General features: G+C 42.5%; 3 protein-coding genes across 3 annotated transcripts; all 3 read right to left on the bottom strand.

Moving 5' to 3' along the window:
* Positions 1-71: 71 nt before the first annotated feature.
* Positions 72-8475, bottom strand: tram2 (translocation associated membrane protein 2). The gene is made up of 11 exons (XM_035679345.1): positions 8271-8475; positions 6166-6229; positions 5858-5967; positions 4555-4671; positions 4359-4417; positions 3372-3456; positions 2623-2693; positions 2167-2271; positions 1921-2064; positions 1009-1166; positions 72-881 (listed from the first exon to the last, which is right to left on the bottom strand). The coding sequence occupies exons 1-11, from the start codon at positions 8388-8390 to the stop codon at positions 805-807; spliced, it is 1110 nt and encodes a 369-aa protein (XP_035535238.1). The 5' UTR covers positions 8391-8475; the 3' UTR covers positions 72-804.
* Positions 8476-8734: 259 nt separating this feature from the next.
* xkr5a (XK related 5a) lies at positions 8735-14938 on the bottom strand. Its single transcript, XM_035678263.1, has 7 exons — positions 14685-14938; positions 13296-13479; positions 12962-13146; positions 12638-12850; positions 12082-12251; positions 11718-11829; positions 8735-10875 (listed from the first exon to the last, which is right to left on the bottom strand). The coding sequence occupies exons 1-7, from the start codon at positions 14815-14817 to the stop codon at positions 9929-9931; spliced, it is 1944 nt and encodes a 647-aa protein (XP_035534156.1). The 5' UTR covers positions 14818-14938; the 3' UTR covers positions 8735-9928.
* Positions 14939-16075: 1137 nt separating this feature from the next.
* prdm1c (PR domain containing 1c, with ZNF domain) lies at positions 16076-24469 on the bottom strand. Its single transcript, XM_035678258.1, has 7 exons — positions 24330-24469; positions 22708-22962; positions 21117-21236; positions 19884-20136; positions 17485-18512; positions 17167-17295; positions 16076-16924 (listed from the first exon to the last, which is right to left on the bottom strand). The coding sequence occupies exons 1-7, from the start codon at positions 24354-24356 to the stop codon at positions 16370-16372; spliced, it is 2367 nt and encodes a 788-aa protein (XP_035534151.1). The 5' UTR covers positions 24357-24469; the 3' UTR covers positions 16076-16369.
* Between the last annotated feature and the right edge of the window lie 1848 nt (positions 24470-26317).

Below are 26317 nucleotides of genomic sequence, written 5' to 3'. Positions count from 1 at the left end.
TAAAAAAAAATAATTATGTAATTCTGCATGCCTTTGTTGACGAAAGGGTATTAAATGAAAATGGAGAAAATGCAGAAAAAAGTCCACACCTTATTTCAGAAAATTGCATTATTTAATAAAGTAATTAACAAAACAATTAAAAGAAAAAAAAAACATGGAATGGCATGCAGTAATATCCAACATACATACTTGATGCTTATCTGTTAAGTGACCAGTGACAAATGTAGGATTTTAAACAGACATAAATCATTGGGGGGGGAGCCCACGTGACCACTCTATTGGCCAAAATCCCTTCTTTGACACAGTAAAGGGATTATGTTAAGGCCAGCATACAGTAAGCTCACACATTTTTCTGTTCCAATGGACCAGACAAGAAAACAAGCGAAGCCGGCTCAATGGGAAGAGCTGAAAACAGCTGCAACATCAGACAACACTACAACCAATACAGTACTTATGTATGAGGATATGCATCAACATTCATTCAACACACACAGTAACGTGTGCGTTCACTTTACATTTTAATCTTTCTGCATACAATGGTGCTCCTTAGGGTGGGATAGCAGGCTGCGTGGGTGTATAAAAAAATACTGATATGATGAGTAAATGTCTGTCGGGCTCGAGGGATTTCCTTGGATTTCATTTTCCAGCATTCAAGCCTAAGTCTGTAGTGACTGAGTCTCTGTAACATCTCAGGACATACTCAACAAGAAGCTTGGTGGCCAGTGGCCGCCAGCTTCCTTGTTGTGCTGATGAGAAACCTTAGCCAGGGCTAAGGCCACTGTTCAGGCCAGTCAGTGTTTTGCCTTATGGGGATTTGAGTTTTTTGGTCCGAGGAGAGGCTCCGTTCTCAGCTTTAAGAACTCCGTTTTCATGGTGACCAACTAGCAGGAGAGACAGAGATGATAAGTCAGGATGCCGAGACAATCAAGGAAGCAGGGAACTCGTTTTAAGTAAGGAATCAAGTCACATTCCCTGAAAATGTGTTGTTTGAGCGTGTATAATACTCACGCGAGTCTCTCTTCAGTGGCCGTAAGGCTTGTTTTGTGGCAGCCTTCTTGCGAACAGCTTGTTCGTGTCTGAACTCCCTCCAGCGCCTCAGCTGGAAGCGGATGAACTTCCAGAGTAGCCAAGATTGGGTCAAACATACCAGCAGTAAAACAGTCATCCTGAAGGGGCCCAGAGGCAAGAAGATTAGTGTAACTGTGTGTTTTGGAAAATGAACCTGACAATGAATGCCGAACTAATAAAATTACTTTTTGGCCCTGGTGTGTGAGTGTATGAAGTATATGTAACTAATGTAACTGTGACATACATGGGCGGCATTGGGTTTATTATAATATATCATATTTATATTGGCAATTAAACTCCACATTGCATCCTTCACATCTGAACACTGAATTGTAACTGTTGCCTACATTTGTAAGTCCATACTGTCTTTTTTAGCCTAGTGTTTGGCTGCACTGTGTAGAAAGTCCACATTTCCAGGACATGTGTGTTTGCAAGAAAGAGTGACGGAGAGAGGGGGAAGGAAGGTAAAAGGTGGACTATTGCATGCAATGTTTCTTTAAGTTGTTACAACTACTGTACAACTTACTCTGAATGCTGCTTTTTCACTTGACCCCTCCTGTACACATTAAATTTTCTAGTAAGTTGACCCCGAGCCCACCCCGCATCCCATTTAACCAATTAGTAGATGTGTTTTTACTTTGAAATTAAAGAGTCATTTTCTGTCAATCAGTGTCAAAATTCCTGGCTACTTTATGTTATAAAACAATAAAACATTAAAAAGTCAACTTTTTTTTTTTTTTTATGGCCGCCAAGTGTATTTTTCGACTTTACAGTTGTTAAAACAGCTGTAAAAAGTAATTGCAGTGCCAGAACATTAATCTTTATCCACCGATGTTGGGCATAGGTCATTACCTTATCAGTACAGTGTTGAAGTTGCCCATCTCCCAGTCCAGCCCCTGGTTCTCAGCACGAGCCAAACCAAACCCAACAGCCAGGAACATCAAGGTCAGAGTGACCATCCGTGTAAACACAAAGCTGACTGCCCACATGTCAAACCTGAAACATAAGACACAGTGAATATGTGGTCAATAAAAAAGAGCTGAGATGCCGAGATGAATGACAAATGTCAAAACCATTAAACCCATTTAGGTTACTCACATTTTCTGATGGTTCTCATCAGTGAAGTAAAAGAGTCTGGCGATGTGGAGACCCAGTTCTGACACATACTGGAGAAAGAGGAGTACCAGACCCACGCGAGTCATACTGCACAAGAAAGACGAGAAGCGGGTGATAGATTAGGCAACAAAAGAAAATAAGCCAGTGGGGAACATCCATATAGGGTCCTATGAGAACCATATACAGTATTTCTAGATCATAACTACATCTAAGCATCTAAAGTACTTTATATAATCAGTAGCAATGAAGTTGAATAGTGCAGAAAAATCTGCTGCTGCAGAGAAAAACATTTCAGGGCCACAAACTGATTCAAGGAGTTGCAAACTTAGATTTCAGGGAGTTTCATTATTTTTTTCTCTCTCAAGTATTTTCTCGCTATTCCTTGACAAGCCTTTGAAATCGCAGGTTTTCAAAAAGGTCCCTCTGCTGGATGCTTACTTTAACAAATAGGCTGCAGAGATGTGAAGCAGATACAGGCAGATGTACTGGAGCTGACGAGAAATCTCCTCCTGAAAAACAAACAGCCATTATTTGCAAAGGTACCATTACTGTCAACTCAAGGTGCCGGATGCATAACACTCTGTATGCATAAAGAGAAATATGTATATTCTTGTTCGTCAACCAGCTAATAAAAGCACACATGTAACCTGATCTGTGTTTTTATAAATCTCAATCATTGTTGGAAACAGACTCACATGCCCAAGCTATTATTATTAATTATCCATAAATGGATGCAGAATCTAATCTAATACTTGTCCCTGCTCCACCACTGTGGACGGCACATTAGAAAGAGTGCAATTTAACTGACTGTGTTTCAGCATGTAATAAATGCATCTCTGAGTAACAATTGTAAGGTGTTTACACTGAAAAATAAGTCTAAAGAGTCAAAACCAACAATGTTTTACTATAAAGGTTAGATCTTATATTTGAAGTCCACCTCATCATTTCACACATAACTTTCTTAAACTGTGTGTACACAGTACCAGTTTATGTGTTGGAAAATGTGTACGCATGGTTTTTGTGTGTACACATTGTTTATACATCTGCCTGCTGGAGTTCTTTTGTTCTTTCTCACTCTTTGTCTGATGCACATACATGCAGAGCCTACAGAAGCTGACACACAAATACACACAGCTTATCAAGTCACACTCCAGTACTCCTCCAATTCCCAGGGCCTCCTTACTGACCTTGCGTACTTTCTGGAAGTAGAGCTCTGGCAAGGCATGAAGCCAGTAGGCCAGCTGAGTGAGGTAGAAAAACTTCACCTGAAACCTGGAGCAGAAATACAGAGAGAGAGAGATAGTCGGCCAATTTACACCGCTGCCATAGTGATACATTCCTGGTTTGATTTATTTGACTATGCAAAAAATTAAAACAACCTTTACGATACAGGTTTTGGGTTTTTTCCGTTTTTTTAAATATACTTTTCCGTCTTTATGCCTTTATTGGATAGGACAGCTGGAGATTGGCCAGGTGGGGGGGGGGATAATACAGCAAAAGTGTAGACCCAGCTGAGTAATCCAGCAAAAATCCATCTGTGTTTATTGTGTTAAATTTGTTATTTTTTAATCACCTAAAAAAATGAACCCATGTTTCCCCATACACGTGAATGTTTCTGAAATCAGGTGGCTGCCAAAGCTGGATCGTAATCAGACTATAAACTTTATAATTAACACAGCTGGTTAGTGTGCATGTTAACATTTTGGCTCAAAGCTGGATTACCGACCGACCAAAACAAGCAACTGGTGGCACCAGAGTCTCTAGATTCATGGTGTGGGAAATAATTTGTGGTTTTTGATTAATTTCATACTTGTTCTGAAATATACACCACTAAAGTACAATATAAACTGAGCTGGTAAGGGTCTTAAGACTGCTCCTGCATTTTTACAAAGGGCCCTGTGTCGAAATGTAGTTCTGATACCATTAATACTGTGACTAAAATACAGAAAGGATGCAGATGCGTTAAGCTAGAACTGCTAAAACTGGTTCTGAAATGTGAATATTTCCTGGTTTCATAGATATCTATGATAGTAAACTGGATCTGTTTTGACTATTGGTTGGGCTGTGGGAAGTTTTGAGGTTTTTCTTTTAATGAATAAAAACTTCAGTAGCAACCCCAGTACTCAGATATATGGATACCTTTTACGTAAATATGTCACTGACGTCAGTCATACCTGAGGTGTACATGGGGATAGTTCTCCCAAAGGCTGCTGGGATGCAAGAGATATCCCTCCTGGGTGGAGAAATCCGACAAAAGAACACTTTATACTGTTGTTTATTAGTGCATGATAAGTTTTAAGAATACATGTGGAATTTCCTGAAGTAGGACATAGTCACTGAATACTGTAAGTTTTATAAAATCCTACTTACTGTTATGAGAATGTAAAAACTCCACACACTTGACACCAAGTGAAACACACACAGTTGACCCGACTCATTAAACTTGGTATTCTTGCTCTTGGAGAGGTGGAGACGCCGGTTCACTTTCTGCAACGTGAACAATACAACAGATCATGTGAATGCAGCTGGATCCCAGTCATAATGGGTGGCATGTTGACTCTTGTCATTGTCATGCACAAAGAAGTGTCACTGTAATACAAATAACTAGGACGAGAAAAGACAGCAGATACTATTTATGGCTGCTGATGAAAACCCTCTTCTGAAGAAGTATTCCTTTCAAGACACTTTGTAAACTGTGGTGACGGTGCTAAAATAAAACACCATTCCTCCTCTCTGGCCTATTTCTAAACAATGACACAAGGGCTCATACTTTCAGATGGATTAAATGCCACTCTCTCTTCCTGGCTCCACAACTCTATCCTAAGAAAACAAGCAATGTCAGTTGTCAGCCTGTTGTCAGTATGAAAAACAGTCAGTGTGCTGCTCTTTTTTTATTTCTATGTGGTATGTTTCAAACTGCTCATGTTAAAATGCCCTTTTAAGCAGCTGGATGCTAACACCATCAGTATGTATCTTCATGACACTCATTGACCTCCGCGTGGCCCCTGTAACAATCAAGTTTACATTTTTGCAATTATCTAAAAAGTGGCTTTAATGCTTTAATCTCTTAGTTAATGGTATCAAATGGTATCCTGCTCTAAAAATATCACATTTTGTGATTTTTTTAAGGACAAATAATTTCATTAACTTTCCTTATTATTGATGGAATATCAAATGCACTTAAAAATATTAATATTAATACTGATACCTCATTTTGGTAACACTTAAATGTATGAGTCTATAATTTTTGAATTAATCTCCAATAGGTTATTTGATACTAATCATAGAGAACTTAGATCCATTGTTGAAGTTTTCACACTACTAATTTGTGCACAATTCAACAAATGTGGACTTACAAAGTTTACAATTATACATTAATAATGAATGAATATTTACTTGGGTTCAAGCGGAACAGTTCTTTCAAGGAAATTCATATTTTCCCTACAATTAGTACAAAAATAAAGCATTACTCTCATTTTAGTATTTCCTCATTGCTGTGCTGCCTCTTCTTGGTGACCAGGGAGCTATTTGTAATATCTGTTTCCTTGTTTGTCCTTTCAGTACAGTACATGCTGCTGACTAAGCAGCTACAAAATGCCAGGGTCTCTCACTGTCAGACCTAGAGTAAAATTACAGTGACTGATTCACTGTGCCACAGTGTCTGGGTACTTACATCCAGAAGATACTCCTGCACCACTGCATGGAGGATAATGGCGATGAAAAAATAGAAGAGGATGGTGGCGCAGTCCTTCCATCCGTAATGGTAAAACGTCACCTCTCCCTCTAAGCACACACAGGACAATCAGGAGGTGTGTTAAACATCCTGGAGCATTGTATTCACAGTTCAATGACAGTAATGTAATGATGCAATTTACAGGAACAGCAGCAGCAGAAGTGAAACTGTGAAATGTATGAACTGTGGGGCAGAGACAGCAAATTCAAATCAGCAGTTAATAAGAATTCCTCAACTGCGCTGCGTACCTGGTGATAGTGTGGTGACATTGTATTGAGGCTGAATGAACAGTATGGCCGTCTTGGCTGTTGCCTGAAAATTAGACAAGATGGTGATTAGCAACACATTTCAGAGAACCTGTCTGAATGTAACCTCAAGAGGTTTGTGACAGAGGTGTGTGTGTGTGTGTGTGTAGGGGGATAGCGAATCCTAGCTTCTCAGAATATATAATGTTGTTTATTATACCGTCAGTCAATACGCCCCCGTGGCATCATAATTGCCTGCTGGAAGCGGAATTCCTCAAGCAGTGCTGTTGAAAAATGTGTCTGGCGTGACAAGGCTTGTATTGACCTAACAGAGCGTCCCAAATTATTTTATGTCAAGCATCCCCAATAGAGACATACATCAGACTAGTGTTTCCCCTGACCTTTTTGTTTTTGCTTGTGGCTGCTTTATAAAGGAAGCAATATCTACTGTAGCTGCAACCCCTCGTCACAGTTTGTGTACATCTATGAATTAGTTCAATTAAATGGTGATTATTTTTTAGATTTCAGATTGTTTCATTTGAGTAACTATCGCATAAGACATAAATATGTAAGGCTGCAGCAGATGACTGATTAATCTGTGAATTGCAGATAACTGATTCATATTTTAGTCTCTATAACATCAGAACACAGAGGGAAATGCCCATTGTAATTTCCCAGAGCTCAATTAGCTGTTTTTAAATTGCTTGTTTCTCTCGGCCAGTCCAAAACCCAAACATATTCAATAGTAACTGATGGTTTTAACACTACAAAGATGGCAGAAATGTCTTAATCAACTCATCTGAGTGGGAACTTGATGAGATTTTTAACAATTTTGTCTCAAGCAATACAATCTTAGTAGATATATTGATGATCTTCCTCACTGAGTCCCCTGAAGGACCCCGTTGGTCCCGTGGCCCCAGTTTGGGCACCACAGTGCAACAAGTCACCAGTCATGTCACCAGTCATTCCTTGCGCGCCGAGGCCACAGGTGGCCTGTCAACGGTAAAAATGTAAAAAGTCAAGACAATAGCACTGTTCTCGCTTTTCTCAGAATCGAGAAATATGAAGGAAATCCCCTACTTATTGTGCTTTGTTTTTTTAACTCGGCCAGCTGTGTGATCACAAGCAGGGTTCCGGATTGAAACTTTGCTAAATGCTTGAGCGGCGGCCCGGGAGTCCTGTTTGTGTGCCCGTAGGAGACACTATTAGCTAATGAGACACCTAATTAATTCAGTCACTGCGAGTCTGTGGTGAAGTCCCTCCAGGTCACAAACAGTGTTTAGTACAGCTGAGCCTCAGCCAGCAGCAGCAGCAGCGGCTCAAAGATTGAGACGTGGCAGTTAACTTCCACTGCCAAGCTAGCGACGTAAAGTCAAACCTCTTCCGTTTGCGTTTTTCAAAATAAACCCCCCCAGCGACGTTGGCGTGCTGGAAACACACTCAAAAGCTTTTATTTTGAATGCCAAAATCGCTTTACTTCCTGTCTCACCTGGACTCTTTGTGGTAACTAACAAATCTTGGAATCAAAATGTTGAAGTGGCCTGGAAACTGGAACAAGACATTGTCATGAAGGGTAAAATGTGAACTTTAGGAAATAAATAAATAAGTCGGTTTTGAGTGGCTACATAACGTGTGTGCCAACTTATGAGTTCTCAGTTGTATTCCGGTTTGAGGAATTCCTCTTGGAATTAAAAGTATGCACAGCAAGACACCAAAAACTTTACATATAAAGTAGCGATACGCGTAGAAAGTTACAGTTTACACCCTTGCTGTTGTCAACTGTAACTTTCTGGCTCCGTTTAAAACTATACGTTGCTACTTTGCGAACAGTAAAACATTCATTGTTCACTAAAAACTTTTTTTTTTTGGGTAAAAAAAAAAACCCAGCAGCAAGCAGCCACCATATCCGCGAAACGGATCACAACTGATACAAGGCTCACATGCAGGCAAAACAAACATTTCCCTGCAGAGCTAAAGATCATTTCGGCCGAACGAGATTCAAATTGGCGACCGAGTTACATCTTTGAGTGTGCAAGCAGGCTTTGCCATCTTAAAAACAGCTGAGAAGAGACGAGGGGGAAGAAAACGAGAATCTGAGTTCATCTCACCTCAAACATCAATCCAATCAAAATGAAAATCACCAAACTGAAGACGATGTCGGCATGGTTTTGAATTAAGAATTCCTGGCTGAAGAAAGGGTAACTCTTGTTCCTCCGGCGGAATGCCATGTCAACTCAATGGTGTTTTCCCTGGTATTTTATAAATCTGAATTTTTCTGACTACGAAGTTCAGGAGTTAACTTTCTCACTGGCTTGCGCATGCGCGACTTCTTAAAGGGCGAGTGCCATAAATACCTTCTTTCAGTCCATTTGTACAATAAGCTCAGTCTGACATGACAAGAGAGCATTTCGACCTGAGGGATCACAGAGTACTGCACGTTTTAAATGTAAAAAAACCCCACTTATTTTGAATTTATAAATATAAGAACATTGATTAAATAATTACAAACACTTGTATTCCAGTCACGCCAATATGTAGGCTATTTATTGCTTATTTAAAGCCACCAGTGGCTTTGCACTTCACAGTTCAAAATTTCATATAGGCAGTCACCTGGGTGCAATGGAAGACCCAGCATCGTTTTACTGCTATGTTTGTGGATTTCATTCCTTTTACAGAACAGTAATGAGAAAAAATGTCCTCTAGAAATAGCAGAGCACATAAAAAAGTCACTACAAGTCCCTCATAAGCATATTTTGTTCAGTTTGTTACACAATAGACATGGGAAAGCTTTTTAAAGTTAGTGCCTGAGACATTATTTTTTTCCCCCTCCAACATAATGTAAATTCCAAAAACATTTTTAGCAATTACATGGTCAACATGTAAATAAAGTTAAAACATCAAACAGAGTTTTGCCAGGCTGACACACTAGCCCTGCTCAAAGCAATGCCTGTTGACATGATTATACAAAAAATACAGTATATTATTCTCTGAGGGGATCAGGGATTTTCTTTTTTTATGGGAATAACAAAAAATCACAGCAATAGACGTATGATACAGAAGATACTTGTGCTTTTTAAGAAGCCAACAAAGCCCTGGCTTATGCTGAGATCGTTACAATTTTGAGGTCCCACACTCCTTCCCCCTTTAGATCGGGGACTCATTTCTCTATTCTCATACCTGCTGGCAATTATTAGAATGAATAACAGCAGTTTCAGTATGTAATGTAGAGATGATCAGTTGTCCGAGACCATAAAACAGCTGCATATTTCTTATGTTTTTGATATAACTCATGGCTGCGTCTTTAATATGTAATTACAATCTGGCAGAACCAGTATTCACTTTTTTGCACAGTATGATTCTTGAGGCTTAAGTTAATTGCTGCCAAAAGAATTGAAAATATGTTTATGTCAGGTAGAAGGTGTGTCTGAGCTCCGTACACCGCCTTTGTAACTAATTAGCTCTTTAATGATCTCCTCCGTGTCTGATGAAAACACTGCTAAAAGGTTTCACCTCTGTGTGTCAAGCATTTGCCACTGCTTTTAGAAAATAGCTTATGGTTTGAGAAAAGCACAGGCTAGCTTAGCATTATCCCAAAACTGTTGCATATACTATGCTCCACAGTGTGCTAAATATATAGACATATAGAGGTGAAATTTCTGCCAGCCTGCTCATCCTAAAGCACTGAGAAGATGGAAAAAGCAGCCTTTCAAAAAAGCTGGTTTGGATAAGTTGCTGTAGCTCTTTCCCTGATTCTGTCTCGAGAAAGCTAGAAGTTGTCATCTTCATCTCTTCGGGACATTATAAGCTGCCTCCTGGGACCTGTGAGATGGGGGACACTAGATGGGGAGTCCAGCACTCCAGAGTCCAATTTAGGAGTGGAAGTACAACGTGGCCCGACCCGGCCCATGAGCCCACGTATATCTCTGTGAAGTGCAGGATCACTGGGGATTGAGTTGAGGCGCACCCCGTGTTCCAGACCCCCAATGTCCCGGTCCAAACGGGGGTTACTGCCACTGCTGGGAGACTGAGGATCGGCGCTGAAATATAAGGTTGAACTTGACTCGGTAGGGCAGAAGTATGGCTCTGGACTGTCACCAAACACAGACTTGCCCTCGGGTGAGCTGCGTTTGAAATCTGATGCGGGTGACTCCAGTGGACTCTCCATCTCCAGACTGTCGTCCTCTTCTTCAGGTTGTTCCGTCGACGTGGGCTCGCTTACACTCTGGAACTCGTCTTTGCAGTCCGAGAGTGGTGCGAGGCCTTTCCCCTGAGACTCAGAGGTGGAGACACCTTCGCAGCTGCCTCCTGCGGTGATGGTCATGCCCTCGTTGCTCTTAAACTCCTGGTTGTACTCCTCCATGTCCAGTATGGCTGCTGCTCCGCCGGCCCCATACGCTCTGTTGATCTTGCTCAGGTCTCCCGTTTTCAGAGCCAGTCGGATTAGGAGCCAGTGGTGGTGGTAGCAAGGGCAGGAGCTGTTAGGCTGGATTCCACAAGTTCCTGGGTGCTCCAGCAGAGAACCAGCGACACCTGAGAGGGAAAAGCTGCCATGATTTTGAATGGAGGGAGCTGGCAGGCTTTTGTCCCTGAGAGAGAAAGAGGACTCCCCTTGTTCTATGCATGTGCTACCCATGTGGTTGTGGTTCACACCCTGGGAGATCTCTGTGGACTTGGGGTGGAGGAACCGGTAGTATAGGACAAGAGAGGTAGCGCCTGGGAAGCAGAGAACAGGAACAAGTAGATTTTAGTATGTGTTGTGTATTTTTGTATTCTTGTTACAGGAAACATTTCTTCTACAATTCACTGGCAATGATCAACTGAAGAATACTTTGGGTTATATAGTTAGTTTATAAAGGCATCAGAGGATATATGTTATTTAGATTAGTCTTGTTTAGGGTCTGATCTTAATTTTAATTAATCACTACAACCTTATAGTATATATAATATGGACCTACAATACAGTACAATACTACACTACAATGAAAAGTCAGAAAAGTCTACTATTTTAAAGAGAAACTGCTATTCTATATACAGTATAGTCCAAATCACACTGCATCCACCCCGGTTTTGCATAAATTAAATTCTGCTGTTGGAGATAGACCTTCACAGGCAAGTACAGTAACTACATAAGAGGAACCAGCATTTGACCTTCTCACTATGATCCTACCCTTTGCTATCCAACAGCTCACTTTTTATTTACTGTGTGTGTGTGTGTGTGTGTGTGTGTGTGTGTACATATATATGCATATAGACATCTAAGATATTTGTTAGGATGTTACATTTGCACTACATCCCTAATGTTTGTTACTTGTGCTACTTGTTATTGTTTAACAAGTAGCACACATATATATAGTACAGTAAAACAGACAGCAGTGTTGTCCTACTTAGAATTACTTTTAACCCATTTGAATCACCATTGGGCTTTTATTACTCAGACACCACAGAAACTGTTAGACATTGACACTAGTCTAATTATAAGCACCGAACATCAAAACATCTGAGACAAACTCTGCTCCAAAAACAAAAAAAGAGAGTGCAGATAGAGAGTGACTCACCGAGGAGAAAGCTACACAGCACAGTGGTGGGAAGGGTCATGCTGTCCCATGATGCTTCGCTAAGGAAGTCAGAGGCGGCCAGAAGCAGAGTGGCGTTCTCTACAAACATGAACTGAAAGAGGAGAGAAGGTCACACCATCAGTCATCTGCAGATAGCTTTACTGTAAGCTGAGGACGCAGAGGTGAGGATGACAATGCAAACTATCTGCCTGTGTGTATATCTGTGTGTGTGTGCAGGTGCCCTGTGTGTAAGTCGATGAGGCAGTGGTGTACATGGAATACAAAACAGCATATTGAAAACATCACCAGAATCAACCACAGTGAAAACAAAGATGAGAAACGGCAATTTTATCAGAAGTCTTACTGCATAAAAACTGGCCATGCGGAAGCGCGAGGGTCCGTCTTTGACGTTGAGGAAGAGGAAGATGTGGACCAGCCCCATGATGCCATTAAAGGCACGCCAACACCAGGGGCCGGTGCAGATGTCTGGTTGCTGTGATACCAGCCAGAAGGAGGCTGTGAGCCAGTGGAAACCTGGAGGTCAATGTAAAAATAGATCAGGAGATAGAAGCACAATAGGGGATCCATATGCAATGTATCACACTGATGCAGAGAAGCAAGTGAAAAAACTAGATTAAGAGGACATGCTGCATCACTGCAAGAATAATTACATCACTCATTAACTTAAGTTCAAATGAATAAAAATCTATCTGATGATTGGTATTATTTATAAAGTATGAGTCATAAGGAACATAAGAATCTCCACCTGGGTTAGTCATTGAGCTCTGTTTGCATTTGTGTATTATGTTACTATACTGGAATCATTTATTATTTCATTGCACCCTTTGTCTTCCTTTCAAAAGGTGTCACACTTAAGTGTCAGCTACAAAAACAAAGTGCCCACAGAGCTTGCTGCTCACCTGCTACTCCACAGACCCACCAGTTGAAGACCCTGGCAAAGAACATGAGGCAAGTCACCCTTGCAGCCAGCATGCCAGCCCTCCACACCAGCTGGCACAACAGGGCTGCCGGAGGCATGGCCAGGTGGCCCGGTCGTATCAGACAGCAGGCTCTGCTGTACAGCACCAGGGCCCAGGAAATAGACAGCACACACAGACCACAGCAATAGGCCACTAAAGGTAAAAAGAAAAAGTAAGTATATTAGCATTATCTCTTATTCAGACTTCAGCTGACACGCCACAAACATGGTGTAGAGCCGATAATTCAAGCTAAGATCAGTGTACCTGGGGACATGATGCCCACATCCGTGGAAACCACAACATATGCCTGCAGCAGGCTCTGTGGCAGCGTGAGGACGAGGGCTTCTAGCAGCCAAAGGGCAGCAACATCTGCCTGCTGCATGACAGCAGCTCCAAGCTCAGCCACCGAGTCCTGCCTGCGCAACACAGATCTCATGCAGTCCCATAACCTGCCAGAAGAGGGAGACAGACACAGATACCAGAGATGTGATACACAGTAACCTCCTGGTGAAGGTTTCAATGACAGACAGATATGAATAGAACTTTCTATAATTGCAAATGACGCAATCTTTTGTAATGTAATATCTGGAGTTCTTACCTTTTGAAGATGCCCAAGTGCAGTATGTGTATGACAGAGAGGTAGCATCGCCTGTCATCCCCGTCATCATAGTACCATTTCATACTGAGCAGTTGAACTGCCGTCCCCGGTAGAAAGAGGCCGAGAGTGAGGCCCGCCCACTGCGTCTCCTCATTCCAAAGGTAAAACCCTATACAGTAGAACACTAATACACACACACACACACAAACAGCAGATACACTAGTTTAAGTATGTTGTGTTTCTATGTCTAGTGGGTTTGTTTTCAGTAGAGAATTCATATCATTAAGCACAGTCTGATTTATATATAGCCTTGTCATGCCGTTTTAAAAGGAAGACACAACACATGAAATCCAGCGTGTGTGTGAGGATTTGTTGAGAGCTGCAGAGGCCAACTGAGTCCTTGAGAAATTAAAGAGCACCGTGTGTTAAAGGAAGCTTAAGAGGAAGCTGTTCTAAAGAGATGATACAAGCTCTACCAAGAGCAGACCACAGCCTGACTCCTGGTTTTAACACAGCCTGCAATTATTTCTCTTTAGTTACAGACGACTTCTTGCACTGTGAAAATAATGACTTAAATAATGACTTGTCAGGGGACAGACAGTGCTTCCTACTATATTGGTCATTTTAACTAATGCTTCATTGTTTTTTATTCTGTGACTCCAGTGTGCAGTCCATGCAGCAGCACAGTATTTTTATCTTCTGGGAATGGTATACCTGCTGAAGACAAAGTCACACTTTGTACACATGCAGTCACCTTGTCTCTCTTGTGTCCTGCCCTTGCCCCATTGATCTGCTTAGTCAGGGAATCATCACCCCTGAGAGTGCTGCACAGTGTTTTTAATAGACTCCAGATGTGCATTCATTCAAATACACTGGTATTAATAATAAAAACATATAATATTATAGTAATAACCTGTGTAATAATATGTGTTTTTGCAAAAGAAATCCAAAAGGTGATTCCCATAGGTATCAAGGACAGCCTTTTTCTGAGTTTAACTATTAGATGTAATGATTTGTCGGCTCTGTGACCCCTGCTGTATGACCCCTGGTGGTCCTAGGGGGCCCCAGTTTGGCCAACCTAGCTGGGCTGACCATTGCCAATGTTAAATGAAAAGAAAAGAAAGTAGCTCGGTTTGCCTATTCAGCAGTAACGGCAGAGCCACAGCAATCACCGTTTTAATTGTGCTCCTGAACCTACCGCTGGGAAAGCATCATGGCTGAGCAACAGCGTGCTTTCATTCATTCATTCATTCACGCCAGCGACAAATACTCCACACAAATGCAACACTCCCCTTGCCCCTTTTGTTTTCCATACATTTTCTCTCAGCTCGCACCAGCTTAAGGGTAAATAACAGCCCGCTAGCGGAGGGGAATTCTATGCCCACTTACGAGCGGTCCGTTCGGCCACGATAACCAGCGCCGACGCGCCGAGCAGCGCCGCCTGGCACCACGCTATCCAGCATCCGCTCCGCCGGGCCGCGGACGGCATCCTGCGGGCGACCGCCCCGACAGCGTTTATCATGATACGGACAGGTGGGAGAGCGAAAAACCCGGGGACATTATCCTGGGCATCCTCCACCCCTGGGCATATCCGCTACCCCTTCTCCTTCTCCTTCTTCTTCTTCTCCTTCTCCCGCTGCCTGCTCCCCCTGTCAAAAATATATGACGTCACTGGGCGGTTTTAAAGGGGCATCAGTTTACCGACCGGCCACCGTAGCTGTTACTGTACACAGCTCACCTCCTCTCCACCTCTGAACAACAAATCATAATTGCCCTAATGTTTTGCTGGAGGTGCATCTTACCCGTTTCCTAATAATAGATGGGATTGATCTGTTTGGAATTTTTTCTTCCCATAGCTACAAGTCAAGGTCAGCACAGGGATCTGCAGGGTGTCTGTGTTGCAAGAATTATTCAGCACCACGGTAACAGATAAATAATATAATTTTATTGATTCCTGATGGGGCATTCTTCTCCCATTTCTTCCATAGGCTGGGGATCAGCTCCAGAGCAGCTGGAGGGCAACGGTTGTGACCATATCAGGAGGGTGTCATCAGCATTAAAGATTCATGCTCTGTATGCTGTAAGTAGTCTAATCATTTGATGGCCACTTTGAACAATGCGCCACCTGACACCCTTTTTAAGATGTAACCTGAGGATGACAGAACGCTGCTGCACAAAAAGTTACAGAGCATGTCTGGCCTCATGCCACAGTGGGATGTGAGGCTAAAGTTCATTCTTTGTATCTAGCAATGCAGTATCAGCAGTACATGTTGGTAAATGTTTATTCTAGTCAGCTTGTGTTTTGGTTAAGAGATGTGTCATAATCTAACACCTGTGTTTTGATATTTTGGAATACGCTGTACAGTCATTTTTTTGTGTGTTTATAGTCTGTCTGATATAAAGCTGATTAATACTGGAACTAAAATATGAAAGTGCATGTATAAAATTAGTAGCAGGACCTTGGTGACAGAGAAGATTATTTTGTTGAGTGTTTTTTCCACGCTGAAAAGTTCGCACTTACTGGTGGTAAATATTCCAAGACTCATAACAGGATGTTTATCTACGTCACCAACTCCCCACATCAGTTTATACTGCACGTTACACACAAACAACTGAGGTTTCTTCTTCTGTGTTATCATCTTAACACTTAGCCAACTTGCACTACTTAGTCATGTCTGTACAGTAATTGTCACTAGGACAAACGCAAACAGTCTCACACAGTTAAACCACAAATAAAGACAAACTTTGTTTATGTATAATCACATGTTTTAGTTGTTCATGAAGATGTCCCAGAGATACAAAAACAAATATACAACAAAAATATCACAAATCTCTGTTTCTAAACATTTTAGATTAATATTAGCAACAGAATAAATTAACAAAGATGTATATGTTAAATCAATCAAGTCACTGGTCCCAGGCCATGCTGGTAAAGTTTTGATTCTTCACATGCTACTGTAGAGTATAGGCTAGGCAATCCATGATTGAGATAAGGCTTTACTTCAAATAGGGCAGTAACAGACAGCTGCTGAGTTGACCTGTAAGGATTATATGGCTGGATTAGCAGGGCTGTCTTAGGGCTCTGATATGCAGCCAGACTCCAGCTTGATGCTGGTTGGATGCAGAGGTAGAGGGCTGCCACGATGCAGCGGAACAGCAGAACACTCCTTTGCTTTGTAGATGCTCAGCTCTGTCCCCTCTCTGGCACCATCCTGGTGGCCAGAAGTCTGAGTCTCCATCTTCTTTATTAGGTCAATAACATTCCCCTTGTCCATCTCTGCCTCTGCAGCCATGGCCTCGAGCTGCTCTGCCGCCTCACTCATATCAAACCTCTCGATCTCTGAGTTGACTCGATGTAGCTCCTCTGGTGAGTGTCTTTGGGAGGCAGAGGGGGAGAGAGGGCAGAAGCCTTGGAGATGTACCTGAAGGCTACAGTAGTGGAGATAAGCACAGGGGCAGCGGGGACACCTGTGAGGTCGTTCTCCAGTGTGGAGGCGCTTGTGGAGCTTGAGGTGTACGAATTGTGTAAAGCGGGCTGGGCAGAGCTTGCATTGGTAAGGCCTCTCACCTGAGTGTAGCCGCTGGTGGGTCTTCAAGTTACTAGTGCTACTGAACCGCTTATGGCACACCTGTGTCAAAACAGAGCCAAGGAGAAAATGTTTTTAAATCTTTTTTTTTTGTTGTAGTCCCAATTACTGAACAAACAAGATAGACATATGATATTTTGGACAGTGCCAGGGAAGCTGTTTACCAATTTTTCCAGTCTTTATGCTAAGCAAAGCTAACTGACTGCTGCGTTCAACAACATATATATGTTACAGACATGAGAGTGGTATAAATCAAACTATTTCTTTAATCACTGTAGCCATACCTTGCATTCATGAGGCTTCTCTCCTGTGTGAACAAGGTAGTGTTTCTGCAGGTGGGCCAGCTGAGTGAAGTTCTTAGTGCAGGTCTGACACTTGAAGGGACGCTCTCCGCTGTGCACTCGCAGATGGACCTGAGGACAGCATGTCAGAGATTATTACATTTATTTAGACCGTCAACTCAAGAAACCATGGTGGCTGGTACATTTTATATTCTCTAGCCACTTTTAAGTGGTGTACAAGTCAGTTTACATTCACTGTATTTAGCTTTTGATCTGCCATTTTCCCCCATCTCCTCTACAAATATGATAAAGAAGACTAACCTTGAGGTTGGACAGCTGCCCAAAGACCTTTCCGCAAATATTGCAGTCATACCGGATTTTTCCATTCTGTCTGGTGAGAGGGTAAGACAGAGTCTTGTAGCCAATAATCTGCCCGCCTTGTTTCATCTTCCTGAGGTCCATGGCATCCTCAGTATTGTTCTGAGTGGCGGAGGTGGGTTTGGAAGGAAGGCAGTCTGAAAAGGCGCCCATGCCCACTGGTGGTGAGCGTCCTCCACTTGCAAGAGAGGGCAGTGCTCTGCGAAGTGAGGTGACCACGGGTGAGGTACTGGATGCGGCAGGTATAGTGCGGTCTGCGTTGGCATTGCTGGGAGGAGAGTGTTTGAAATCTCTAAAATCATCTGAGGAGGTCCTGAGGTAGTTTGTCCTTTTGGATACGAGGTCCTTGTTGCCTTTGTGCTCACTGGTTGGTGACAGAATGAGGTCTTGTTTGGTGTTGGATAGTGCAAGGGTCAAGTCTTTGTGTCCGTTGGCCAGAGGATGGAGGAAGTGTGCATAGCCGTCGAAAGGCAGTAAATGAGAAGAAAGTGTTAAGTTAGGCTTCAGTCGATCGCTGTAGTATGGGTATGAATGAGGTAGAATGCTGTTAAGGCCGAGTGAGTAGTGAGGCAGTAGATAGGGAGCATGCTTCAGAGCAGGAGGAACTCGATAAGGCACAGAAGGCTCTTGGTAAGGTTTGGCTATAGCAGGGCCTTGACTGTGCTGAAAGGTGAAGTGCAAACTAGAGGGGACAGGGCTGCTTAGAGCTGGCCTTTTGGCAGCTGGAGGGCTACAGGATGGCAGAGATGGTAGAGTTGCATATCTATGGCCGTGGATAGATTCTGAGTGGGGCTGGATTGGGTAGACAACACGGGGACACAAGGGAAAAAACGCTGAGAGGTTGGTCTGAGACAAAGGACTGTCCAGACGTTTGGGGCAGGTAGTCAGGGATTTGGAAGGCTCGTCTCTGAGGATTTCAGAGACACTGTGTCCTCTTTTCCCTGCTGTCTTCTCCTGAGCTTGATTCTGTTCTGTGGGACAAATAAACAATAGAGAAGTGACATCAGAAACAGGTGAAATTATTTTTAGACATAGTGTATAGTAGAGTTCCTTGTTGAGAGCCCCAGGCATCTTTACTTTCAGTCCAACCTGTGATTTAAATGCTTTAAAGATAAGAAGATCTGTGTTTCGTCTCCCAGACTTGCACTGGCTCGCTATGAAAGGGGACACCAGATGTGAAACAATAGGTGTCTGATCAGGATACAGATAGCATGGAGTTAGTTGGTACAGTATGTCGCAATATGAGTGTTGGAAAGTACTTTTCACCACAGGCAGGGCAGGATACACAGGATAAGAACCTAATTTTTTATCTGAAATGAACTCCAGATGCTTGACAGAGTGGAAAATATAGGCTACCAGTGACAAACTGACATATAAATAGTATTTAATTTCCACTAAATTCTACACAAAGGTCACATTTATTAACTCTGGATCCAAATCTGGATTTAATCTGAGCAAATCCTTCAACTTTATACCCAGTAAGTCACGAGGAGAGACTCTGCTTAACTGACTTACTCCAGAGTAGACAGAGGACCCGAGCTGACAAACAGAGGAAGACAAAATACAGAAGTATGCATGTACATTTCACCTACTCTTGGACACAAATAACATCAACCCACACAAACACAGAACAACTCTTATCTACTGTGTGCTCCCCTGTGCTCCCTCCCCCCCCTCACGAGAGGCCAGCTCTCAGCAAACAAACAGCCGACACTCAGTGAGATATCAATCTGTCAGCGGGTCGCCTTGTCAGGAAGTTCAAGTAGTCACTGGAGCGCTTCCTACCTCTCTTCCTCCTTAAGAGCCAAATAAATAAGGTGAGTCGTGCCAGAATGCTGTCAGCACCTCAGGCAGCCTCTTGTGTGTGAGCGTGTGTGTAAAAGAGTATTTTGGTGCGTGCATGTGGTCTCTTTGCAAGCATGTGCACTCTTTGTGTTTGTGAATGAAAGCTGAATCAAAGAGGTGCCAGCTGTGTTTCTATGTGGGGGTAAAAAAAAAAATAAAGGGAAACCGAAATATTGCCTAAAGTCCTGAAATTGGTCTTATCTTACTCAGTTACTATGGCTATATCTTGAGACAGAGCCTCTCCGCTTTCAGGACTCTACTCTGCTCCTTTGTGTTCTGCTTTAACAAAAAGGCCATGGGTGTGACTGAGGAACTTCTTAAACACCCATACAAAGAGTGTGTCAGTCGGCCGGCGCTTTGATTTGGAGCTACAATGACAGTACACAAAAGATGTGTCTGAAAGTGCGGGTACAAGAATAGTTCCTGTTAACTTACGGTGTCCAGAAAAACTTGTTGTGCTATTCCTAAATGAACACTACAACTACTCACACACTTACCAATACTGTCAATAGCCAGTTGGCCCAGTGGGGGGTAGTTACAGCGCTGGGCAAATTCAGGGCAGTACCACACCAGAAGCTCCTGGCCCGGCTGAAGTGGTTTTATGGTGTAGAAGTAGATGTTCAAACCGTGCTGGCACGCGACCAGGTTCTGCTCCTTCACAGCACAGGCTGGGTTGACGTAACGCATCCAGTTGCTCCGCTCCTCATTCAAACCATCCAGGATGTGGTGTAGATGCCCATCCAAGAAGACCTACAGTGTGAGATAACAGGGCGAGAGATATAAGTCAGTTGATGATGACAAATCAGTATTGTGCCGTGTTCTAAATCTGAAACTATGATCTCACAGGTTTCCTGATGCCTTTATGGTAAATACTGTATGTTCTTTCAGCTGACATCGGTGCCGCCTCTGTTTGTGGCACACAAGTCAATTCGAGGTTGCGAAACACTAAACAAGAATTTCACTGTATGACTGGATTGTAGTATTAATTATACTATCTCGCCTACTAATACTCTCCCCTATTGACTTTGTGGTGGAATCATTACTGCATCTGATGACCTTTTTAAAGGCTATTTAAATTGAGCTCATTTAAACAGTTATTCCTCAACCGCTCTTTATGCAGCCTCTTCTTTGAAGCTGTGCTGTCGCCTGAGTCATGGCTGTAATGTTAATAGATTGTCTGTGTTTTGGCTGTTGCAAGTTTCAGTTGGGGTTGCATGATCTCAAGGTTGCTGACTCTAAACTGTAGAATTACACGCCGCTTGTGTGTAATGGAAGATGTCCTGATGCTGCTGATTTGTAACACAACAGTTCTCAGGCTTAAAGCCACTTCCTTGATTAGTCAGTGTGAGAGTTTGTGAGTCTGGAGAAGTGCGGACATGTGTATGGTGTATTTACTGGCAGTGATACCACTGCCGAGAGAAGCGGAGAGAGAGGGAACCGCTGCGTCACTGAAACCAAACAGCTGTGTGTGTGACCTCAGACAGCCATGCAGAGAACTGGCAAACAGTGCATGGCATGCACATTTAAACCCATCTGATCTAGAGTCATACTTTCACAGGATGTCAGGCATTAACCACAACTGCTAACTCGTGCCACGCCACAGCCACAGCCACAGCCACAGCAATGCCTCCAGATGGAGATACAGGATGTAAACGGTTTTAAAACATACACATATAAATTTCACATGCAGGCAGACAAATCCAGAGACACACATGGAGCCCACTTCTTACCCTCCAGAAGTACTTCCTGTCCGCATCTTTCGGCAACGTTTCATTGGTGTAGCTTTCCCCCACCAGAGGGCCAAAACGTGTCCCCTTAGGAATCAGCTCCTTGCTGGTCACCCCAAGCACCTGTTCAACAAGGAGGACATGAAATCATCAAACAACAGAGCAGCTCACAAATTGGAGGCCTGGGCAAGCAGCCGGATGCACTCAGAGTTGAAAAACATAATTAGAGGGATGAGATTCTTGGGAATACAGTCCTTATCTGATGCTCCACCCCCTGCTTGTTTCTTGGTGATTAGCAAGAGGATCATGTCAATTCACTGGAAAATTGTCCTGAGAATTACTATCCACATAAAGATAAATAAACAATTTAAATAAACAACCAAGTAATTAGATGTTATTACTATATATTGGCTGTCATAACAAATTTTCCACAGAGAAAATTTTGCTAGGCTGTGACAGAATGTGTTTGTTCTTTCACATGCTGAATATTTCATAAACCAATAGCCCAAGTTATCTTTAGTTTCTCTACCATATTAAAATTTCACCACTACTCTTGTTCTGCTACCTCCAGGTGCGAAACTCACCCCTCTGTCTCAAGCCTCCAGGGTGTGAAAGAGAGTATAAGGTGTCATGGGCACACCCCGGCCAGTCAACTGCACCATGAGCTTCGTGTTCAAATCCCCTAAAGCAATGGAATTGTACTCTCTCTTTCATCTTGGAGGAGTAGTAGCATGGTGTATGTTGTGGATCAACCGCTGCATGCTTAGCCATAGAGTTTATCTCCAGTTTATCCAGCTAGTTTTACCCCTGCTTTCATTGGCTTTGTTTGAACCCCATTTGAGGTGCCCCTGTGTCACAGATTACTGTAACGTATCCTTCCCTTTGGTGTCAACCAGACTCCAGACAGACCTTATTAGAAGGTCAAAGTGGCAGTACAGGTATTTTGCTGCAGACGCCCGGGCTACTGATCTCACTCGACTGCCATCTTTCATTTGCAGAGGCTCAACCCGAATCTTGCATGAGGAAACCAAAGGTTTTCCTATTCATGAATAATGCACTGCGTTAATCTTTTATCGTGTATCTACCTCACTACCAGCAATTTCCTAGCCCTTAAAATCACTGTAACTACCACACACTTAATCTGGAAGATTGTTTATGGTGTTGTCTGTAAGGTGGGTCCCAGTGCTGGTGCTCTGCTTTACGGTGTAATTGTGTCCTGGGACAAAAGGGTTGGGAATACTAATCATAGAGACCTCAGGCTGTGTGCTGAAGGGCTTGCCTTTCTCCTTGCCTCAACACATACGTAGCAGAGAGGAAAGGCTGAAATTAGACAACAACATGTCAAGTACTTCCCGCCTGAGGATGGATGAGTCGATGGAAGGATGTTGGAGTGATGCAAAGAGCCGGTGGTTACACAAAACATAAACAACCACAGCATATATGCTTACATATCACTTGGACATATTGGGGTTTGCTTTTTTTCTGCATTATTTTCCTGCTTTGGTTCTTAAAATAGGTAAGGACTCCTTAAAACTCCACTTTCTTAGACAATTTGAATAACACGCAAACAAGGAAGGTCTGCTTTGCTGCGTACCTCTGTGGAGTTGTGGCAGCGTTTCAGAGCCAGGTTCCTGGGTAAGGATCTCTCAGCTTGTGACCTGCAGTTGTTTTTGAACTCTTCCTCCAGAGGCTGGTCCTTCACGATATAAGTGCACTTCTCAAAGTCTGCCTCGCTCCATGATGTCATGTCTACATCCTGTGTCTCTGGCATGGCTGCTGTGATGATCCCTGAGCTTTGCGGTGGCCTTTCTGAGGTTAACATGGCTGTGGTGCACTGAGAGGAGGAGGCCTACAGAAGAGATAGGGATATGAAGTGGGGAAACATGTTATTAAATGTCCATCATATTTCTGTAATTCTAATTGTTGACTACTTTTTACCTCTTCCTTTTGTGTCACAATTTAAGGGAAAAAACAAAGACAATACAAACAATAGCTGAAGTATCAAGGGAAGTTTTGAATGGAGCTAAAATTAGACTCCAGAGTGCGAGTGGCACAGAGGAGGCCGCGGCAAGTTGGGGATGTTAAGAAGGAGGAAAAGTGGCAGAGAATCTAACTTTCCCAACGACTGCTACTACCGGACAAACAAACTTCAAAGGGGAACCTTTGTGCTTGCTGCCCCATTGCCCCCACTGTCCCATACATCCTGTGACTCTCCATATCACAACCCCTAGGCTATAAGGGAGGTTCCAGTGCACGTCAGTCCCGGAGCAGGAACACTTTCACAAGGAAATCCACATTCCCAGTGAATCGACCAGACTTCCTCTGAACTGACTGGGACTTGGCTCTCAGCCAAACTGTCTTTCTTTCTGTCTGTTTGCTACTGTCCATCCCTCCCTTCTCAGGAAGATTGTCTTCAGGTACCTCAGCCTTAACAAAGGCTGAGTACCCTGGCTGATAGGATAAAATGGTGAAACAGTGAAGAGTGAAAGAGAAGAAGATATAAGACTTGTGATTAAAAGACAATACTGCAACAAACCCTTTAAGAACTTCCTTTTTCAGGCTCATCAGTTTACGTCTGAGATTGTGATAGATAAAGTCTGTGGTTGGTAATATTTGTTAGGCACTCATGTGACTTATGTTTCCTCCTGAAGTCCTGAGAACAAACTCAACTCAAAACCTTTACTTAACTAAAAATTGTGTTCAAAGATTGTATGGCATTAAATTCCTAAATCCTGCACAATTACATTGAAACAAAAAACGGACTATCATCCCCTTTTTCTCAGGGAGAAAAAAAGGAATGCAAATAAAAGTGCAGCGAGATGAGATTTATGGACGACGTTTCATTCTATTTTTCTCTGAAGTGTGTCACCACAGCTGACTCGGAATGACTGTCACAAGTGTGACAGCTCACTCCGAAACCATCGCAGCAAGTGACACAGCATAAAATATATTCTGAAAATCAAGATGAGTCAAAGGCACACAGCTGTGGCTCGCAGGATAACATGTAACATGTTGAGTCTAGAAAGCAGTCTTTACTTTACTTTCAAATTGTGTTTCCAGGGCAGTGTTGTAATGCAAAAAACAAATTAATGAATAAGTAAAAAAAACTCAAATTCTTGGTCTAAAAGACACATTTCCACTCTGGTGGGAAATAAAATTGTTCTATCTTATATCTTCTATTACATATTAGTATTAATAAGGATGTTGCACACTTACTGTAAAGCCTTGAGAGGAGCCACACATAGAGCAGGCTGTCAGTGCCCTCCTTGAAACCTTGAGTGTCTATGAGCAACCAGTGGCTGTTCTCTGTCTCTTGTCCTCTCTCACCAAACCTCAGTATCCTGTGTACCTGTGTGTGTCTTACTGCGCGACTGAACACTCGAGCGTGTGACTTTTTCTCTTGCTTCTTGCATGGGAGGAGGGAAGGTGTGTTTTTAGAGAGAGAGAGAGAAAGAGAAAGAGCGAGAGATACACTTCCTTTCCTCTCTTGATCCCTTCCCCTCCTCCCCTTTGCCCCATGACTCCTCCTTGGAGAGTGTTTGTGTGTGTGTGTATGTGTGTGGGTGTGTGTGTGTGTGTGTGTGTCACTCTCTTGCCCCGGGGCGTGAGGCTTTCTCCAGGGGGGTGCCCTGCCTGTCACCCAGCTATGTCCGGATCAGACAAATACATCTTCATTTTCTGACAGTCGCCCACCCCTTCTTTAGGCATACCTGTGTTGTGTTCGGAAGTCAAGGACGCAGCACAGAGGACATGAGGTAATGTTGGTGCTTGTGTGGTGTGAAGCAGCCATTTCAAATAAATTCAATTTAAGCTTGAAATACGTCATAGAAGATCTTGTTTGCATAAACAGGATTAAATGTAGCACACAATGTTGTCACACCATAAACCACATAGACATGAAGACAGTTCCTGGAATAACCGTTCTTGATCTTGACACACATACACAATTGGCATATTTGAAGGAAAAATGTGTTATCCCCTGTTATATCTGTGTTCTGCATCTTAATCAGATGGTCAGTTTAAAATGACTAAAATGCAATTTGAAAAGGGACACTTCTGAAGAAATTCAATATCCTACTGTTCATCTAAGCTAGCTAACAGCTGCACACTGAAATATTTCCACTCTCTGTATGAGTGTTGCCTGTTTGACTCACTGATTCATACTTACTAATACTAATGTTGAGCTTCAGTGAGTAGAGAGCACAGAAAATTGTATGTAACTAACCCAATTTCTTGATATTACAAAAAAAATGAAAATAATTCTTGACAATGAGTGCAATCTTGGAACATGTGATCTACCACAAAGAGGAGGTAATAAAAAACGTTTTCAGTCTTTTGTAAATCAACAAATATGAATGACAGTATAGTATAAATGACAGCAGCTTTTGGTTGAAATTGTTGTTATTGATTAATCTCATGCTTATTTTCTCAACAAATTGTTGATTTATTTTGATTGATTGCTGATTGATACCCAACATATTTCATTTCATTTCTATGATGTAAGACTACAAAATATATTATTCTCGTATAAAATATAAAATAATATACTTTTGCTGAAATTTTAGGACAGTGACAGTGGGGTTACACTATTACTGCCTACTAAACATGTAGACTGTTGAACATAGATCCTTTTGTATCCTGGTATTTTCTAGTTATTTTCCAATCTTTTCTGCTTATTGTTCTCCCACCAGAGGTTAGGGTTATATTCAATTGAGTTTATTTGGCATCTTTCAAACAAGTGCTTATAATGGTCAGCTACTGAGGAGTGCTGGGGACTGTAAAATTAAACTGTGGCATCAATTAAAATAAAAATAAATGGAACACTGTGAATGCTGTGTTTTCTGGTGCATGCAGGGATGTTTTTATCCTGTGTTTTCCCTTTCAGGAGACTTGTGTCCAGCTGTCCTTCTGTACTGCTCAGTGGGGGTGAGATCCAGAATGTGTTGATACTTGTGTCATGCTGTAAGTTTATCTGTAGTCTGGTTTTCACCCCAGCCTGCTCTCCCCTTGTTCTTTTCTCCAAAGGCAACATTTGACTTGGCAGGCAGCCAGCAAGCTTAAGAATTGCCTGAATCTTCAGACTCGTCACCCACACGCTTGACACGCGACATACTGTGAACAACAGCCTTGTATGTGTGTTTGCGAGCTTATTTCCATTCATACATGCCCCATGCACACTGCTCTCGTTCACTTTCTCCACCTCA

The sequence above is a fragment of the Morone saxatilis genome, unplaced genomic scaffold (genome assembly GCF_004916995.1).
Source record: "Morone saxatilis isolate NCDOM2014 unplaced genomic scaffold, NCSU_SB_2.0 Contig7, whole genome shotgun sequence".
In the NCBI taxonomy this organism is placed as follows: Eukaryota; Metazoa; Chordata; class Actinopteri; family Moronidae; genus Morone; species Morone saxatilis.
Note: the sequence above shows the minus strand (reverse complement) of the source record. Positions and strands in the feature narration are given on the sequence as shown.

Coding starts and splice junctions, on each gene's coding strand:
- prdm1c (XM_035678258.1), bottom strand. CDS start 24,356: ATGTGTGGCTCCTCTCAAGGCTTTACA. Junction 22,963..24,329: donor GCTCCTCTCAAGGCTTTACA/GTAAGTGTGCAA, acceptor TCTCTTCTGTAG/GCCTCCTCCTCTCAGTGCAC. Junction 16,925..17,166: donor AGAAGCCTCATGAATGCAAG/GTATGGCTACAG, acceptor GTTTTGACACAG/GTGTGCCATAAGCGGTTCAG.
- xkr5a (XM_035678263.1), bottom strand. CDS start 14,817: ATGATAAACGCTGTCGGGGCGGTCGCCCGCAGGATGCCGTCCGCGGCC. Junction 13,480..14,684: donor CGTGGCCGAACGGACCGCTC/GTAAGTGGGCAT, acceptor TGTGTGTATTAG/TGTTCTACTGTATAGGGTTT. Junction 11,830..12,081: donor GCATGGCCAGTTTTTATGCA/GTAAGACTTCTG, acceptor CTCCTCTTTCAG/TTCATGTTTGTAGAGAACGC.
- tram2 (XM_035679345.1), bottom strand. CDS start 8,390: ATGGCATTCCGCCGGAGGAACAAGAGTTACCCTTTCTTCAGCCAGGAA. Junction 6,230..8,270: donor TGATTGGATTGATGTTTGAG/GTGAGATGAACT, acceptor TCTAATTTTCAG/GCAACAGCCAAGACGGCCAT. Junction 2,272..2,622: donor TCTGCAGCCTATTTGTTAAA/GTAAGCATCCAG, acceptor TTTCTTGTGCAG/TATGACTCGCGTGGGTCTGG.